Source organism: Ylistrum balloti, unplaced genomic scaffold, assembly GCF_031769215.1.
Source record: "Ylistrum balloti isolate Yb309-2 unplaced genomic scaffold, AGI_CSIRO_Ybal_v1 Utg370948, whole genome shotgun sequence".
Taxonomy (NCBI): domain Eukaryota; kingdom Metazoa; phylum Mollusca; class Bivalvia; order Pectinida; family Pectinidae; genus Ylistrum; species Ylistrum balloti.
The window spans coordinates 837,605-855,103 of record NW_026782534.1 but is presented as its reverse complement, the minus strand read 5'-3'; the positions used below and the strand labels follow the sequence as shown (position 1 = coordinate 855,103).

The following is a 17,499-nucleotide window of genomic DNA, read 5'->3' as shown; positions in this document are numbered from 1 at the left end:
GCTGCTTCTGAAGTAACCGAGTTGTTGATTGGTTAGTACACGACAACTCGTCCAATCATATGTTATTTTAGAAAATGTGTTTGGGACGAAAACGGAAGCACTGTGTGGAGTGATCAAGAGGACCAACACCGATAGTAATCTAGTTGTAATCTTTATTGGCGGGACAGTAGTATTTCCATATTAGATATGTTTAAGTGCTAAAGCACGCATCCAAGATTCTTTTTTGTAACCGATCGGTAAGTTTAGTAATTGCATTATTGACTGCTTCTCAAGTGTGCATGTGGTTACTCTCAGATCAACGTAGTCGATAATGCATTATATGGAGCTTTGGGCTCCGGAATCTTTTTTTTTATAGTTTAATGAATTTTACGTTGGTCTCTGATTGAACCATGCTATACTGGTGTACTAGAATATTAATTCACGATTCTAATATTAATTCCTTCGTAACCCCATATTATCAGGTAATGTTTTATGTACGAACATCCTGTGATGTTTAGTAACACACTTATACTGTAAAGTCCAAAGAACAATACATATACATATAAATGCAGATCTTTAAGAATGTATTATCAACAGTATATGCCATCGTAGATATTAGTATGTTTAATAGTTAGAAGGATGGATGAATTGTCATAATAAGAAAAGCTAAATTCTTCCAACATCATATAAAAAAACCTGAAAAGTTGAACTGTTTGAGTACATTTTACACAGTTAAAGGATATTAGACTTATAAAACTTGGAACTCATATAAGTTAGTAGAAAAACGTTTTAATCATTCCATTGATTGATGTTTTTTGACTATTGATTGACACAAAAATAAAATGGGGGATATATATGTCCACAATACCCTATTTAATTCCCAATTCCTATTTAACATTATAACTCTTAGTTGTCTGTTGGCAATGGGCTGCCTGTAGAATTCAAAGATATGCTTCAGTTTTCTAAAAAGTGACAATAAGCTTTAGTGACTAAGTAAGTATCATTATACATCTTCAGAAAATGTTATGGAAAAAATATAAATAAGTGACATGATGGTTTATTTGCTGCTGGTTTTATTGCCTGTCCATCAGCGGAAAGGATTATAAAGATGTCTAAATTTACACCACCGCTTTTAATTAAACTTTGTATTTGTTTTATGTTCTTTGTATGCAGTGTAATTTCTGTAATATTTGTGTCTTAATAAAGGGGCAGATTGCCTGGAAAATTTGACAATTTTCATGTCAGACCGTTGCTATTACTTCATTGATTATATATATGGCTTTGCAATACATAGTGTAACATGTTTCCTCTTCCTTTTGTAGACATGACAACAAGATGCCAGTGACAAAATTCCACCCTTACCATGGACAAAACATTCGTCTTCTCAATGACAACATGGTGGCCTTTAGAGAGACTAGTTTTGCACATGCCCTGACCTTCAGTGAGAAGGCATTGAAACCTGGAGAAATATTTCTTGTTGAGATAGAAAAGAATGAGTTAGGATGGAGTGGACATATGAGAATAGGTCTAACACAGTTTGATCCAAGCTGCAAATTTGAACTTCCACAATATGCATTACCAGATCTTCAAAACATGGGGAAATCTTGGATTTTTGCAGTGACAAAGTCACACAATAAAGTGGTATACTCAGAGGCTGGTGACTCGGACAGTATAGATAGGGAGATTCATCAGTCAGTGCTAGGAGACACAGAGGTGATACACACACCCCAGGGCTCCTTCAGCAGAAGTTTACTACTACCCATACGGAAACTTTTATCCAATAATTATGACACTTCTGTTAGTACCTCCTCATCAGAAAGTGCCCTTCCAACAGACATTGGTAGCAGGATTGGGATCATGTATCGTGTGGTGGGGGACACAGCAGAAATGAGGTTTATCATCAATGGTGAAGATCAGGGACCTTGTGCGAGAAATATTCCCCACCAAGGGGGACCACTCTATGCAGTGGTAGATGTGTATGGTACCACAAAACAAGTGAGGATAATCCAACTGTATTGTGGTAAGTATATAGTCACTCTACACTTTCATATTCAATGTAAAAAATTAAGTTCACAACAGAATATATTGATGTTAGGTTAAACCCATAGCTTATATAATATATATTTGCTTTACGTAAAAGAAAAAAAAATGGAAAAAAAAGTAGATTAATATTTCAATTTTCAACTTTGTAAAACTATGTAAATTTATGGAGACAAGTTGAAATTTTCCTGCTAGGTGTATAAGATTGTATGAGGGTTGAATGTTGGTAGACAACTTTCCTGCTAGGTGTATAAGATTGTATGAGGGTTGAATGTTGGTAGACAACTTTCCTGCTTGGTGTATAAGATTGTATGAGGGTTGAATGTTGGTAGACAACTTTCCTGCTAGGTGTATAAGATTGTATGAGGGTTGAATGTTTGTAGACAATTTTCCTGCTAGGTATATAGGATTGTAGAAGGGTGGAATGTCAGTAGACAACTGTATCATAAGTGCCATATGAATGTAATAATGTTTTCATTTTTCAGTGTCCTCGCTTCAGAATGCATGTAGAGACAGAATACTTCAGTTGACAAAGGAGGAAGATGTTACCTGCCTACCATTGCCAATGAAACTGAAACAATTTCTGCGATATGAACTATAGCACCATACTTACAATAGCTTAAATGTTATACTCTGTATCAGATTGTTGTGTGATATTCAAAATTGATTTATATTTATGTACGATATACATGTACAGCATTGCGATAAATTGCCTTGAATTTCGATAGTCCTAGTGTAAGATAACAATATCTTGAAGACATAATGACATACTATAGAAAGTTATACTGTAGGGGTATATGAACAGTTTTATGTTTTGTTTTGATAATTTTAATTCTTTTTGTTTCTACGATTAACACAACAAATGACTTACAAAGCCAATGATTCTATTTGATGTGCTGTTTTTTGTCTTGCCATAAGAGGAATCATGACTGTTATAAAGTGTTATTTTTTGTTGGTACACTTCCCCTTGCCACATTGCTTTTAGAACTTGGGTTAAACAGATTTTCTCAGAAAGTATAATTTCTAGAGCTAACTTATTTGGACAAGATGGAAAGACTTATAGCAGACTCAGATCTTTTTGATAAGGAATAAAATTGAAATTTACTTTATATTGGATCATCGAGTCACTGTCCATTTGAAATTGGATGGAGATATAGCTTTGTATAAATGGTTTTTTGAGGGTGAAAAATATGATATTTTGGTTGATTTCAAGAGTTTGCAGACACTCCTATAGATATCAAATTGATAAAAAAAATACTGCACATGACTTCAGTAAATCATGTTTTTTTCTATTATAAGTTCATTTCAGATTTTTCAGATTCAGAATTTTTAATAAGTACCTTGTTTATTCAACCAGAAATTTTTGAGTGAAATTTGGTTGTTTGAGATCTTACATCATGATTTAGAATCAGTACACAAGATCCATATGTTGAGAACTGGTAAAATTTTTAAAATTTAAGAAGTTAAGAAAGACAATAACAATAGTTTTCTCATCAACATCTAGTTTTGTACTCTGATAAAAAAATTTTGATAGAAACAGGACCTTGGCTCATTTTCCTTCTGAAATTTCAATGTTTTGAAAAATCAATAATGTTTTGTAGAGTTACATCAGGAATGTCATGACTAATACCTTCTCATAAATTTTGTTATTTATTTTTTGTTTTATAATATATATATGTTTACTAACATTTTTATCTTTGTACTATTGTTTATGGGAAACATGTCAGAATTGACTGCTTTAATTTTTTACTTATTAGAAGGGTTATATTTATATACATAAATTTCAGGATATTGTTCAGTGAAAATAAGACAATATGAAAAATAAATAAATAAGTAAATAAATAAATAGGACATTAAGGTATGAAAAGAAGTCACTTATTCAGTGTAATTAAAGCAGTAAGGTGTGGCAGGGGATATTCAAAGTGATGATATTCAGTGTTATTATTTTGTCCAACAGTTTTTATATATGAATTGTTTTCCAACATATTAGGTTATTTGGTGCATTGAAGTTCATGTGGTAATAAAGTGAAAAACAAAGTCGGAGTTCAAGGACATTTATCAAGATTTTTGGTATGAGTGATCATGTTTTGTTCAAATGGTACACAAAAAGAATGAAAGATAATAATAGAAAATAACAATTCTGTAAGTTAAGTAAGTTTCATCTAGACAGATTTCAGAGTAAACCAGTTACTCAGTGATACATGTATGGATGGAACGAATGTGTGAAATGGCTTACATACCGTATAGAAAATCATCTGTGAGTTAATTTATCTCACAGTTAAAACACCATCTGACTATGTAATGATTCATTAAAAATAAATTAGACCATAAAATTGTTTGTCTTTTTATCCCCATCATTTCTGGGTCATATTTTCGACATACTTCAAATACCACCCAACATCCATATAAACTCTTACTGGGCATCAGAAGAGAAAGACAATCATGATAGAAGAACTTACCAACTTGTCTTGTGACATCAAAGAAGTTAAGCGACTGAGCTTTAATTTGGAAATATTTGAAATACCTAACCTATAGGCATGTATACCACTGCTTGGCTTTTAAGATTCAGGTTAGAACTAAAGACCCTACTGGCCTCTTGTTTAATGTTTTATTTTCATGTGGTCTCTCATCTGTTGCATCATATTCAGCCTCTGCTTGGTGTCTCTTGGTTCTAGTACAGGCTGATGATATTGAACTTCCCTATCCTCACTTAAGTTGATGATTTTCAAGCGCTTGGTAAGTTCTAGTGTAAAGCCAAGTTCCTCATGGATTCAACTTCCAGCTTTATGTCAATGGGTTCTTCATGAAAGCACTGACAATCAATCAGTGTTTGCTGCAGTGTGTTAAATCATTCATCTGAGGGAAGCTTTACTGCATTAATTATAACCTCAGAATATTTCATATCTTTCCATCCTACAGAGACGTGAATATTATGCACAACTTCACAGTTACCTTGTTTTGGTTGTGTCTGAATGCGACTAGCATCTATTTATTGGTTACAGAACTGTTATATTCACAGAAAATATTTTCAGTGATAAGTCCATTGTATGCCTTCAGACTAACCTGTATCACAGTTGATAGTACATATAGATGTATATACAGTACATACATATATAGAGATTTACTCAAGTGATGGTTTTGGTGCTGAAGCCGATTTGGTAACATAGTAACATGGCTATTGTAGGAATACAGGTAATTGGCCTTACCTAAAATTCTGCACTTCATATTTTCTTTAAAGGAGGTAAATAATATATATATATATAAATATTTCTCCACATCAATTTGATAATGTCTAGAAGCTACAAGCTTTTAATCCTTTATTGATAAAAAAACCCATTTATTTGAGTGGGTCCTATCAAGAGGATTAATTTGAAAATTTGAACAGCATTTATGGAAAGTATATCGTCTTATTATGAAATTTAGTTCGTTAGTTAAGGAATATTGTTAATGGGAGATAAATCTTATACACTTCGGGTAAGGTATTCTACAACCAAAACATTTTCGACATTTCCAACAGCGAAATGATATATATATAAACAACAACTGTTCAGTGAAACGGTCTTTTCCTGATTCAATATAATGACTACTGTTGCATTTCAGTAGTTATAATAATGACTTCGTTTTTAAAGCTAATGAACCGTACAGGCCCATTGCGCCTGGAAGTCCTCATCACTAAAGCGTTTGTAACTGTAGGAAGTGTAACGAGTTCAGTGTAACTCGTGGTGGTTATTGCATGTGGGTTGCATGTGTTCCCATTCGTTTTAGGTCTGTTATAAGACTGCCTTGGTATTAATCGTTTTTGAAAGTCATGTGTAGCGTGCAAGAGGGAGATTCTGACGGTCCGATCCAGAAAGAAAGAATCAGGTAACTGGTAACTCGGAAACATACTGTAATCTCCAAACTAGTGATATTACAACGTCACCAGTTATGACGAATAGTGAAATAATGTTTTTCATACAAGGAACGTGAAATATAGGGATAAGAGACTTTATAAATGAGTGAAGTAGCCTTACTGTATGTATATATACCATTTTTCTCCAAAAGAAGTCAACACATAACTGATCTGTTTTTTTTTTTAATAAAACAATCGCGAATAGGGACAAGCCTAATGCGTGAACTCTTGTGACAAAATGCAATATGACATACATTGTATACCCCTTTTCGGCCGAGAGAAATCACTGTCAAATTAATGGCATTAAAAAGTAATTTTCCTATTTATAGAAGTTTTACTCATGTATATTTTTCTAAGGATACTCCATTTTGATCTGTTAGTTTTATTTTTTATTTTGAAAATGAGATTCATTTCTCACTGGCCGTTTAAAAGGCTCTGCCTTGCGACTGGTCAGTGCTAGGTCCACATGATATGAATAGGGTATAGGTATTAGGTAGATAATAGATAACAACTGTGAGGAGAGAGGACTTTGATGTCTCTTTACAGCTCAGTCAACAAACACAAAAGTTAACAACAGAAATGTCTGCACTGGACCTAGACCCAACATTACAAACTCTAATGTTTTATATAGGTGAGGTAACAGATCTACAAAGAGAATAATCCCAGTATACTAATTTTCACATTTTACTTTGTTGTGGTAGATTATTCCCTATCGTTGATTTTTTAACTGACAGCATGTAACTGCAGAACAATCCAACAATGCAAAGTTAAAAACAAGAGGAATTATTGTGATCTTATCCAATCAAGAGATAGGTTTCAATTTGTTGGTTGATAGTTACCACAGAGACTTGTGTACATGTACATAGGTCTGGTCACTGATCGCATTAAACTGTTAAATAGGTTTGTAAGAAAGTTTTAGTCTGATTTTGTTTCAAATTCACCATAAACATGTGTCATATTGTTCTTCAGATATTCATGATGCATATATGTATATACCTAAAAAATGTACTTATCTGTATTTTCAGTCCTGGAAGAAAATGCATGAAGTGTCACACAGAAAATGCTATTTTGATCACCCGAGTAAATGATGCCTTTTGCAAGTAAGTAATACTATATAAACAGCAGCACAGTATATCAGATTTTTACTTGCATAAGGCATTTTTATGTAATAGAGGGAATAAGCTTTCTATATATCAAACACACATTTGTTGGCCTTCTGGTTTGCTAGTATGAAACATATGTGGGTGCGATCTGCATTTGGTATATGTAAATTTCACTCCAGATAACACTGGATATTCAAGTTGTTCCAGATGGTACAGTATATTCTGGTTGTTCCAGATAGCACAGAATATTCTGGTTGTTCCAGTAACCTTACTTAGAATATTCTGGTTGTTCCAGTAACCTTACTTAGAATATTCTGATTGTTCCAGTACTTAGAATAGTCTGGTTGTTCTAGTAACCTTACTTAGAATATTCTGGTTGTTCCAGTAACCTTACTTAGAATAGTCTGATTGTTCCAGTAACCTTACTTAGAATAGTCTGATTGTTCCAGTAACCTTACTTAGAATAGTCTGCTTGTTCCAGTAACCTTACTTAGAATAGTCTGGTTGTTCCAGTAACCTTACTTAGAATAGTCTGATTGTTCCAGTAACCTTACTTAGAATAGTCTGATTGTTCCAGTAACCTTACTTAGAATAGTCTGGTTGTTCCAGTAACCTTACTTAGAATAGTCTGGTTGTTCTAGATAACCTTACTTAGAATAGTCTGATTGTTCTAGATAGCAAAGAATATTACGGATTATCCAGCTCCTTATTGTATAGATAATCCATGTTGGCTTAATAAGGTTTATGAGGACAACTATAGAAACTATACTTGTGACATAATTCCATTTATCTGTGGTGTTTTCAGGGCTTGCTTTATGGTATATGTAACACACAAGTTTAGGGCCACCATTGGAAAGTCGAAGTTGGTACGTGATGGAGAAAAGGTATTAGTGGCTTACTCTGGAGGTCCATCGTCTAGCTGTCTTCTCCATCTGATCACAGAGGTAAGGTCATCAAATGTTTTCTTGGAGTTATTATTGCCATAGAGAGTTTGTTATTTCATCATAAATCTACTTACGAGCTTGTATAGGCTACACTTGTTGTCCAATTCCCTTTGTACAGTGTTCTGTGCAAAAACATTCAGGAATTAGAGGCTCTCTGTTTATCTTAATTAGAGGGGAAAGTTATCTGAAATGTAAAGAATTATTATGAATGAAATTTGATTTGTAGTTTTATTTTTCCACAGGGATTGAGTCAAAGAGCACACAAGAAACTACGCTTCACCCCTGGGATTGTCTTCATAGATGGTATATTTTATAAGAAATTTCTACTAGCTGTAAAAATATGTTGATATAGAAAGACAGAAAAAATAAAAACATTTATATAAAAGGAATTATTGAAATATTGAATTGAATCAGCACAAAAATAAATTACTTATACACGATACAAAACATGATTTGGCATGAGGAAGAATATTATTGAGTTGTACAATAAGTTTGTATGTAGATGTGAACTATGACACGTTTGTTTATGTAGAGAGTGCTGTGCTAGACAACCTGGTACAGGATGGTGTAGCCGATAAGGAGAGAATAGCTGAATTAATGGAAAATGTGGGATACCCATGTCATACCAGATATTTAGAGGAGGTGAGAGCTTTTGGGTTACCTTTTTTGAGATCATTGTTCTGATTGGCTGAACCTACCTGGTATTGTGAAAGTGTTACTGTTGTGTTATAATGTTACTTGCATACAAGGTACTGTTAGAATTACAAATAAATCACAAAATAAGTGAGATTGTCTCCCTTCCCACATAAGTCTTAAAGACAAATACAACCTTACTTAGCTCACTTTATCAAATTTTACAAATACACCACAACCTTACTTAGCTAACTTTATCAAATTTTACAAATACACCACAACCTTACTTAGCTGACTTTATCAAACTTTTCATATATCCGTCAATATACTTCATACAAAGCAGGTGCAAATCATTTTAATTTCCACTTTTTCTTTTTGAGTCCAAATAACTAATCCTTTTTACCAAACTGGTGTTAAAAGATCTTTACTGTACTACAATCCAGAGACATCATGTACCTAACCATGGCATTCTTGATTGATATAGCCTGATGGCTAAACTGCTGTAAAAAGATCTTTACTGTACTACAATCCAGAGACATCATGTACCTAACCATGGCATTCTTGATTGATATAGCCTGATGGCTAAACTGCTGTAAAAAGATCTTTACTGTACTACAATCCAGAGACATCATGTACCTAACCATGGCATTCTTGATTGATATAGCCTGATGGCTAAACTGCTGTAAAAAGATCTTTACTGTACTACAATCCAGAGACATCATGTACCTTACCATGGCATTCTTGATTGATATAGCCTGATGGTTAAACTGCTGTAAAAAGATCAGTTTTATCAGAAATTATAGGAGATTAAATTGACAGGCTACCAAAGAAATCATTTTCACTTTTTTTGGAAAGTTGTTCAATTATCAGAACTGCAGATGAAATTTCCATGCAAGTTAAGACAGCGTTACATTCAAGTGATTAACTGTATGTATTATTATCTTATTGTGTAGAAGTTTATTTCTGCTGTGCCCTAATTTCTCTCAAATTTTGATGAAAACCAGTGTATCTAATTTTAGCCATGTCATATTTTTGCTACTGTAGAGCAGAAACTAGATTTAATCCTCCTTTTTATTATTTAAACAAAGGGAAATGAATCTTTGTGACATGCTGGGCATTGTTGTTTAGGCCTTATGCTTGGACCAAGATGGACTCTTACCAAAAGCTGACCTGTCTAGTCTGACTGAAGCTGACCAGTCCAGTTTTTGTACTGCTGCCATTCACAGCAACAGCCTTGACAGAGCAAGAACTGAGATAAAATCCTTGTTTTCCTCCATCAAATCTCTCACAGCCCGGGAAGACATGCTCAACAAATTAAGGTATCATTAAATTGTACAATTATCATTTCAAAGTTTCAAGTATATTCATGAATTATGTTTGACAGTATAACATGATTAAGTCAGTTTGTGTGTCTGTCATATTAACAGTAAAATAAATAATTTTCCATGTCAAATGATTATGTCATCATGTGTCATTCTGGTATAAAATGTTTTTAAAAAAACTCCTTATTATCAATTACATTTTAGACAGAGGTTACTGATGGAGGTGGCCAAAGTTCAAGGATACTCTAAGGTCATGACAGGTCACTGTGGGACTCGGCTTGCGGTCAATCTCCTGTCAGATATATCGCAGGGAAGGGGTTCTCATGTGGCTATGGATACAGTAAGTTGATGTCTCTGATATCTTTATCTAGGTAAGGTACACTGATGAGTTTGTCCTCTGTTTTCTGTGTAAACCAGCAGTTTGTATATTTGTTCAGATTGATTCGGGATCTTTTTCAGTTTTTGGTTTTAAGACTTTTATACTTCTCTGAAATATTTCAATATAAAAAAATATTTATGATATACTATCTAAATGAAATGATTTTTCTTGATTTTTAGGCATTTTCAGACACTAGGTATCCAGACATCATGTTTGTTCGACCTATCAGGTAGGATTTTTTCATCACACAAGAACATTTATAACAGTCATGACGTGGCATCAAATTTTCCAGTCAAATTTCTGAAGTGTTTCATTTTTCTGATTGATATTACCCAATGAAAATGGTAGCCATTGAAAAATGTCTTTATTCCTTTCCACAAATTAGTTTAACACATGTGGTCTAAAGCATGTTATGAATCAACCACACAGATTAATGTATTGCTAATAGGAATACTTAATCTTTAACTTATCAGTTGTTACTTTAGTTAAGGATGATTTCTCAAAAAGTATGGTTTGTTCTCAATTAGTGAAGTAGGAGTGTTGTCAAATGGGATTTGTTATTATCTGTGTTTGGACTGTTTCCATAGTAACATCTTATAGGCTATAAGTGTAAGAGTTACTATGTGTACCTGATGTGTATTTATAGTATTGTATTACGGTAGATACTAAAACTTTGATTTTATTTAACAGAGGCTTCAGTTCAAAGGAAGTGGCTATGTATAATGCTCTACATGGTGTGGAGTCTGTGTTTTTACCAACACTTACAACCAAGGTAGAACAAACTTAGGAAATTTGTTTTTGGAAACAATGACTATGAATATTGTGTACAACAATACTTGATTGAGATTTTGTGCTGTTTTCTTCATGAATTGATGAAGTTATGAACTACAATATATAGAGATACTTGAATTTCCATCTCATTTGAATTTATGAATTTCTTAAGAGTCTTTTGTTTTGCTAAGCTTCAGGAGATCTAGTAAAATAAATTGTGACAGTCTTCATAAATATCATAGACACAAATTGCGTTGTGTTATCAAGGGCAGAAATTCGTAAAGCATATGGATTTCCTCAAGAAGATTAATAAAACCACAAGGAGAAGATTACATTGTCGATAAAGATGATTTAAAACTTTAAGAATTTTTATTTTCTCATCTGCTTACTTTTGTTCAATTGTCAGACACATGAAGGATCAAGTATTGAACACCTGACGGAGGCATTCGTGACAGGACTGCAGGCCGATTATCCGTCCACTATCAGTAATATAATGAGGTATGTTGTAACTCACAGGACTGCAGGCTGATTACCACTATCAGTAATATAATGAGGTATGTTGTAACTCACAGTAACTCAAGGACTGCAGGCTGGTTACCACTATCAGTAATATAATGAGGTATGTTGTAACTCACAGTAACTCACAGGACTGCAGGCTGGTTACCACTATCAGTAATATAATGAGGTATGTTGTAACTCACAGGACTGCAGGCTGATTACCACTATCAGTAATATAATGAGGTATGTTGTAACTCACAGTAACTCACAGGACTGCAGGCTGGTTACCACTATCAGTAATATAATGAGGTATGTTGTAACTCACAGTAACTCACAGGACTGAAGGCTGATTACCACTATCAGTAATATAATTAGGTATGTTGTAACTCACAGTAACTCACAGGCTAATATATTGCAGTACCATGATACTGATAAATATAATAAGAGTTTTTCTTGCATTTAAGGACTGGTGAGAAGTTAAGTACAGAGAAAAAGGAGGGAGAAAACTGCCACTGTGCCTTGTGTCAGGTATGTCTACATTGTGTGAGGCAGCCATTTTGCCTTGTGTCAGGTGTGTCTACATTGTGTGATGCAGGCTCTGTGCCTTGTGTCAGGTATGTCTACATTGTGTGAGGCAGCCATTTTGCCTTATGTCAGGCATGTCTTCTTTATATGAGCCAACCACTGTGCCTTGTGCCAGGTGTTTCACATTGTGTGAGGCAGCCACATTGCCTTATGTCAGGTGTGTTTACTTTATATGGGGCAACCACTGTGCCTTGTGTCCGCTGTGTTTACTTTATATGGGGCAACCACTGTGCCTTGTGTAAGGTGTGTTTACTTTATATGGGGAAACCACTGTACCTTGTGTCAAGTGTGTCTACATTGTGTGAGGCAGCCACTTTGCCTTGTGTCAAGTGTGTCTACTTTATATGAGGCAACCACTGTGCCTTGCATCAGGTGTGTTACATTGTGTGATGCATGCTCTGTGCCTTGTGTCAGGTGTGTAACATCGTGTGATGCAGGCTCTGTGCCTTGTGTCAGGTGTGTCTACATTGTGTGATGCAGGCTCTGTGCCTTGTGTCAGGTATGTCTACATTGTGTGATGCAGTCTCTGTGCCTTGTGTCAGGTGTGTAACATTATGTGATGCAGGCTCTGTGCCTTGTGTCAGGTGTGTAACATCGTGTGATGCAGGCTCTGTGCCTTGTGTCAAGTGTGTCTACATTGTGTGAGGCAGCCACTTTGCCTTGTGTCAAGTGTGTCTACTTTATATGAGGCAACCACTGTGCCTTGCATCAGGTGTGTTACATTGTGTGATGCATGCTCTGTGCCTTGTGTCAGGTGTGTAACATCGTGTGATGCAGGCTCTGTGCCTTGTGTCAGGTGTGTCTACATTGTGTGATGCAGGCTCTGTGCCTTGTGTCAGGTATGTCTACATTGTGTGATGCAGGCTCTGTGCCTTGTGTCAGGTGTGTAACATTATGTGATGCAGGCTCTGTGCCTTGTGTCAGGTGTGTAACATCGTGTGATGCAGGCTCTGTGCCTTGTGTCAAGTGTGTCTACATTGTGTGAGGCAGCCACTTTGCCTTGTGTCAAGTGTGTCTACTTTATATGAGGCAACCACTGTGCCTTGCATCAGGTGTGTTACATTGTGTGATGCATGCTCTGTGCCTTGTGTCAGGTGTGTAACATCGTGTGATGCAGGCTCTGTGCCTTGTGTCAGGTGTGTCTACATTGTGTGATGCAGGCTCTGTGCCTTGTGTCAGGTATGTCTACATTGTGTGATGCAGGCTCTGTGCCTTGTGTCAGGTGTGTAACATTATGTGATGCAGGCTCTGTGCCTTGTGTCAGGTGTGTAACATCGTGTGATGCAGGCTCTGTGCCTTGTGTCAGGTGTGTCTACATTGTGTGATGCAGGCTCTGTGCCTTGTGTCAGGTGTTTCACATTGTGTGAAAAATGTTACAGATAACAATACAGAAGGACAACTAATGTTTATGTTTAGTGTTCTGTATAATGAGATTCCTGTAGGATGATGATATTGTTTCAATTAGAAAAGGTTCCAAAACAATTTGTTCTATATTTTTCAAGAGTTTATTGCCAACATGTTTGGGCCTAGGACTAGTCACAAACTTATGTAGAAGACTAGGGGAAACTTTCAACACTCTCATGCATTGGATCTAATTCAGGTTTTACATAGAACAAATACCACTACTTCTTATGTATCTATGATACCACAATTCAGGCCTTATACAATTTGACTAAACACTCACTACATCCTCATCTGTTTTTAGGATTAACACATTTGTTATCCTGAAAATATCTTTGATTTACTTGTTCATTAGATTTACCTCTTACCATGGCTGGACATCAGATCAATAGAGGAAAATTAATTTCTTCTAACTTATCATTTTTGTCTTTGCTGTAGGGTCCTCTGGATACAGATGTTGGGCCCTCATCAGCACTGAGTGCCGTAGAGTTCTCTTCTCTCATCTCCCAGAAGAAGAAGAAAAATTCAACCACATGTGGAGAAAAAGACACCTGTTGTGGAGAAGGGGATGGTAGCTGTCACACAAAGAATGAGGGGTAAGGTCACCTACCTGTTTTGGGGAGGTTGATGGTAGCTGTCAAACAAAGACTGAGGGATTTAGGTCACCTACCTGTTTTGGGTAGGTATTACACACAGACTGAGGGGTAAGGTAACCTACCTGTTTTGGGTAGGTATCACACACAGACTGAGGGTTAAGGTCACTTAGCTATTTTGGGTAGGTATTGCACAGACTGAGGGTTAAGGTCACCTACCTGTTTTGGGTAGGTGTCGCACAGACTGAGGGTTAAGGTCACCTACCTGTTTTGAGTAGGTATTTCAAACAGACTGAGGGGTAAGGTCACCTACCTGTTTTGAGCAGGTATCGCACAGACTGAGGGGTAAGGTCACCTACCTGTTTTGGGGAGGTTGATGGTAGCTGTCACACACAGACTGAGGGATAAGGTCACCTACCTGTTTTGGGTAGGTATTGCACACAGACTGAGGGGTATGGTCATCTGCCTGTTTTAGGTAGGTATCGCACACAGACTGAGGGGTAAGGTTACCTACCTGTTTTGGGTAGGTATTGCACACAGACTTAGGGTAAGGTCACCTATCTATTTTGGGTAGGTATTTCAAACAGACTGAGGGGTAAGGTCACCTACCTGTTTTAGGTAGGTATCACACGCAGAGGGGTAAGGTCACCTACCTGTTTTGGGGAGGTTGATGGTAGCTGTCACACACAGACTGAGGGATAAGGTCACCTACCTGTTTTGGGTAGGTATTGCACACAGACTGAGGGGTATGGCCATCTGCCTGTTTTAGGTAGGTATCACACACAGACTGAGGGGTAAGGTTACCTACCTGTTTTGGGTAGGTATTGCACACAGACTGAGGGGTAAGGTCACCTATCTATTTTGGGTAGGTATTTCAAACAGACTGAGGGGTAAGGTCACCTACCTGTTTTGGGTAGGTATCGCTTACAGACTGAGGGGTAAGGTCACCTACCTGATTTAGGGAGGTAAAGGCAGCTGTTACACACAGACTGAGGGGTAAGGTCACCTACCTGTTTTGGGGAGGTTGATGGTAGCTGTCACACACAGACTGAGGGATAAGGTCACCTACCTGTTTTGGGTAGGTATTGCACACAGACTGAGGGGTATGGCCATCTGCCTGTTTTAGGTAGGTATCACACACAGACTGAGGGGTAAGGTTACCTACCTGTTTTGGGTAGGTATTGCACACAGACTGAGGGGTAAGGTCACCTATCTATTTTGGGTAGGTATTTCAAACAGACTGAGGGGTAAGGTCACCTACCTGTTTTGAGTAGGTATCGCACAGACTGAGGGGTAAGGTCACCTACCTGTTTTGGGTAGGTATCACACACAGACTGAGGGGTATGGTCATCTGCCTGTTTTGGGAGGAAGAGAGGGTAATGTTTTAAGATCAATGATAGATAATTCTGAGGTTAATATGTCCAGGTCAAAATATTTAAATATTTTAAATTAAATATGATAGATAAACTTTATTTATTTTACAACAATTGTGAAACAAGTTTTAAAGCTTATATTAATCACTCGTGTTGGCCTGCTTGGAAGGGCAAGGTGTCTTTTGATGGGAGAAAACCGGAGTACCCAGAGAAAACCCACATGGTTAGGCAGGTGATTGCCATTCCTTTTCATGTCCATTTCGGAAATCAAATCCTGGATGCCGAGGTGAAAGGCCAGCGTGTTATCAATGCGCCACCCGACCACTAATAAATCAAATTACATAAAGTTGGTAGATTGTTTAGAAGAGATTTGTGTAATGAAGTTAACCCTGGTGTTTTGTATTTCAGTTTGAAGAGGGATGAAGTCATGTCAGTGTTGTGTTATGGATGTCGAATGACTGTTAAAGACATGGTAAGATTTAAGTAACATGACTGTTTAGTGACTGAAAACATTCTTTGTTAAAAATATACAAAAAGGGTATTTAGTCAGATATATATATAGTTTGTGTACTGTAGTTTGGTCCTAATGAATATATCACTGGTAGGTAAATTTTGAACCACCAAATCATGATTGGTGTACATCACGAAAGAAAGAAGAAATGGTTTTTGCTCTCTTGAATTCCTCTGTAAATGTTAAAAACATGGTTGGACTGATACTTTTAAAAAGAGGTAATTTAGACTAGAAATGGTGAAACTACTTAATAATTTGACGATAAGTTCAACATCAGTCAGAGCCATTCATATTGCCTGTTTCCCATGATAGCACATGTATATTTCAGAATCTGAAATCCTTGAAAATCTTTTTTGTCTGTTAAAGGCTGACCCCACATCACTGCCAGAAAAACTGACGTCACAGATTTCATATCGAATTCGTAGGTAAGTCAACTGTGATAATGTTGTCAGCTTTGATTTTTTGTCAGAATTGATGGTAAATTAAAAATTTTTGTAATTTATTTCAAACTTAAATAGTAAAAAATAGGACAAATTAATTGATTTTCCACCTTTGATTGTAAAATTGAAGTGAAGCTGATTCAGATGTGATTGATTTTCTTATTTGATTCATAGTGGTATAAGTTACATTTTATTTTATAGGTCAAAGATGAAGAATGATATTCAGGATTTTCTTCTTGATCCAGAAAACAGTTGATGAAGACTTTGATAGATAACAACTTATCTACAATGCATTGCAGTTATATATGTCTTCATTATTTATAACAATTTATTAATGTTAAAGGATGCTCTGTTGATTTTCATATGAAATTTAATGTGTGAAAGTCAATAGGCTGAACAATGGTCACGATTGCATGTTGGTCTATGAATGCACCAATATCATATCCTTACATAAAATGAAAAGATATTACCTGTTATAACATGATAAAGTGACACTGAAATGATGTCACACGTTTACAGATGACATGACAATACAGTGGAGACTATATTTATAGAACCAAGACCACAAAAGAATAATATTTACAAACATTTGATAATGTGGTTAAAAGGAACCTGAATTTGTTTCCTGGTTCTTAAAACCATATCTTACTGAATTAAAAGATTTTACTTATTATATCGAAAAATTCTATGACTGAGTTGATAAGTCTCAACCTTAATGTAATTTCATGAAAGATTCTGTCTTTCTCTTTTGGCTGTAAATATGTGTTCTTATTGAGATCAATGAAAAGATATTGGAAACCATGATTGTGTATGTAGTCTTATTGGTAATGAAACAATCAAGAGACCCAAGAGGGATGTTTGTAGCCACCCTTATTTGATTTTTATTTGGTCTTCAAAGTTGGATCTTTTCCCTTCTTTTCTTCGTTTTACTTTGTTTTTGGTATTGTTTGTTTGTTTGTTGTGTTTTTTTTTCTTATATTATGAACTTTGAAAATTTGATGATAATCTTTAACTGTCAAATCCAAGACAGTCATC

At 35.8% G+C, this 17,499-nt stretch overlaps 2 protein-coding genes across 2 annotated transcripts; both read left to right on the top strand.

Annotated features, from left to right (window-relative positions):
- Positions 1–134: 134 nt before the first annotated feature.
- On the top strand, positions 135–3,774 carry LOC132559658 (neuralized-like protein 2). The gene is made up of 3 exons (XM_060224273.1): positions 135–236; positions 1,302–1,999; positions 2,505–3,774. The coding sequence occupies exons 2-3, from the start codon at positions 1,315–1,317 to the stop codon at positions 2,618–2,620; spliced, it is 801 nt and encodes a 266-aa protein (XP_060080256.1). The 5' UTR covers positions 135–236; positions 1,302–1,314; the 3' UTR covers positions 2,621–3,774.
- A 1,983-nt stretch (positions 3,775–5,757) lies between these two features.
- Positions 5,758–17,265, top strand: LOC132559657 (cytoplasmic tRNA 2-thiolation protein 2-A-like). Its single transcript, XM_060224272.1, has 15 exons — positions 5,758–5,883; positions 6,937–7,011; positions 7,820–7,958; positions 8,201–8,261; positions 8,491–8,600; positions 9,720–9,910; positions 10,118–10,253; positions 10,472–10,521; positions 10,983–11,064; positions 11,470–11,561; positions 12,026–12,089; positions 13,986–14,143; positions 15,922–15,985; positions 16,391–16,449; positions 16,666–17,265. The coding sequence occupies exons 1-15, from the start codon at positions 5,828–5,830 to the stop codon at positions 16,718–16,720; spliced, it is 1,392 nt and encodes a 463-aa protein (XP_060080255.1). The 5' UTR covers positions 5,758–5,827; the 3' UTR covers positions 16,721–17,265.
- The last annotated feature ends 234 nt before the right edge of the window (positions 17,266–17,499 follow it).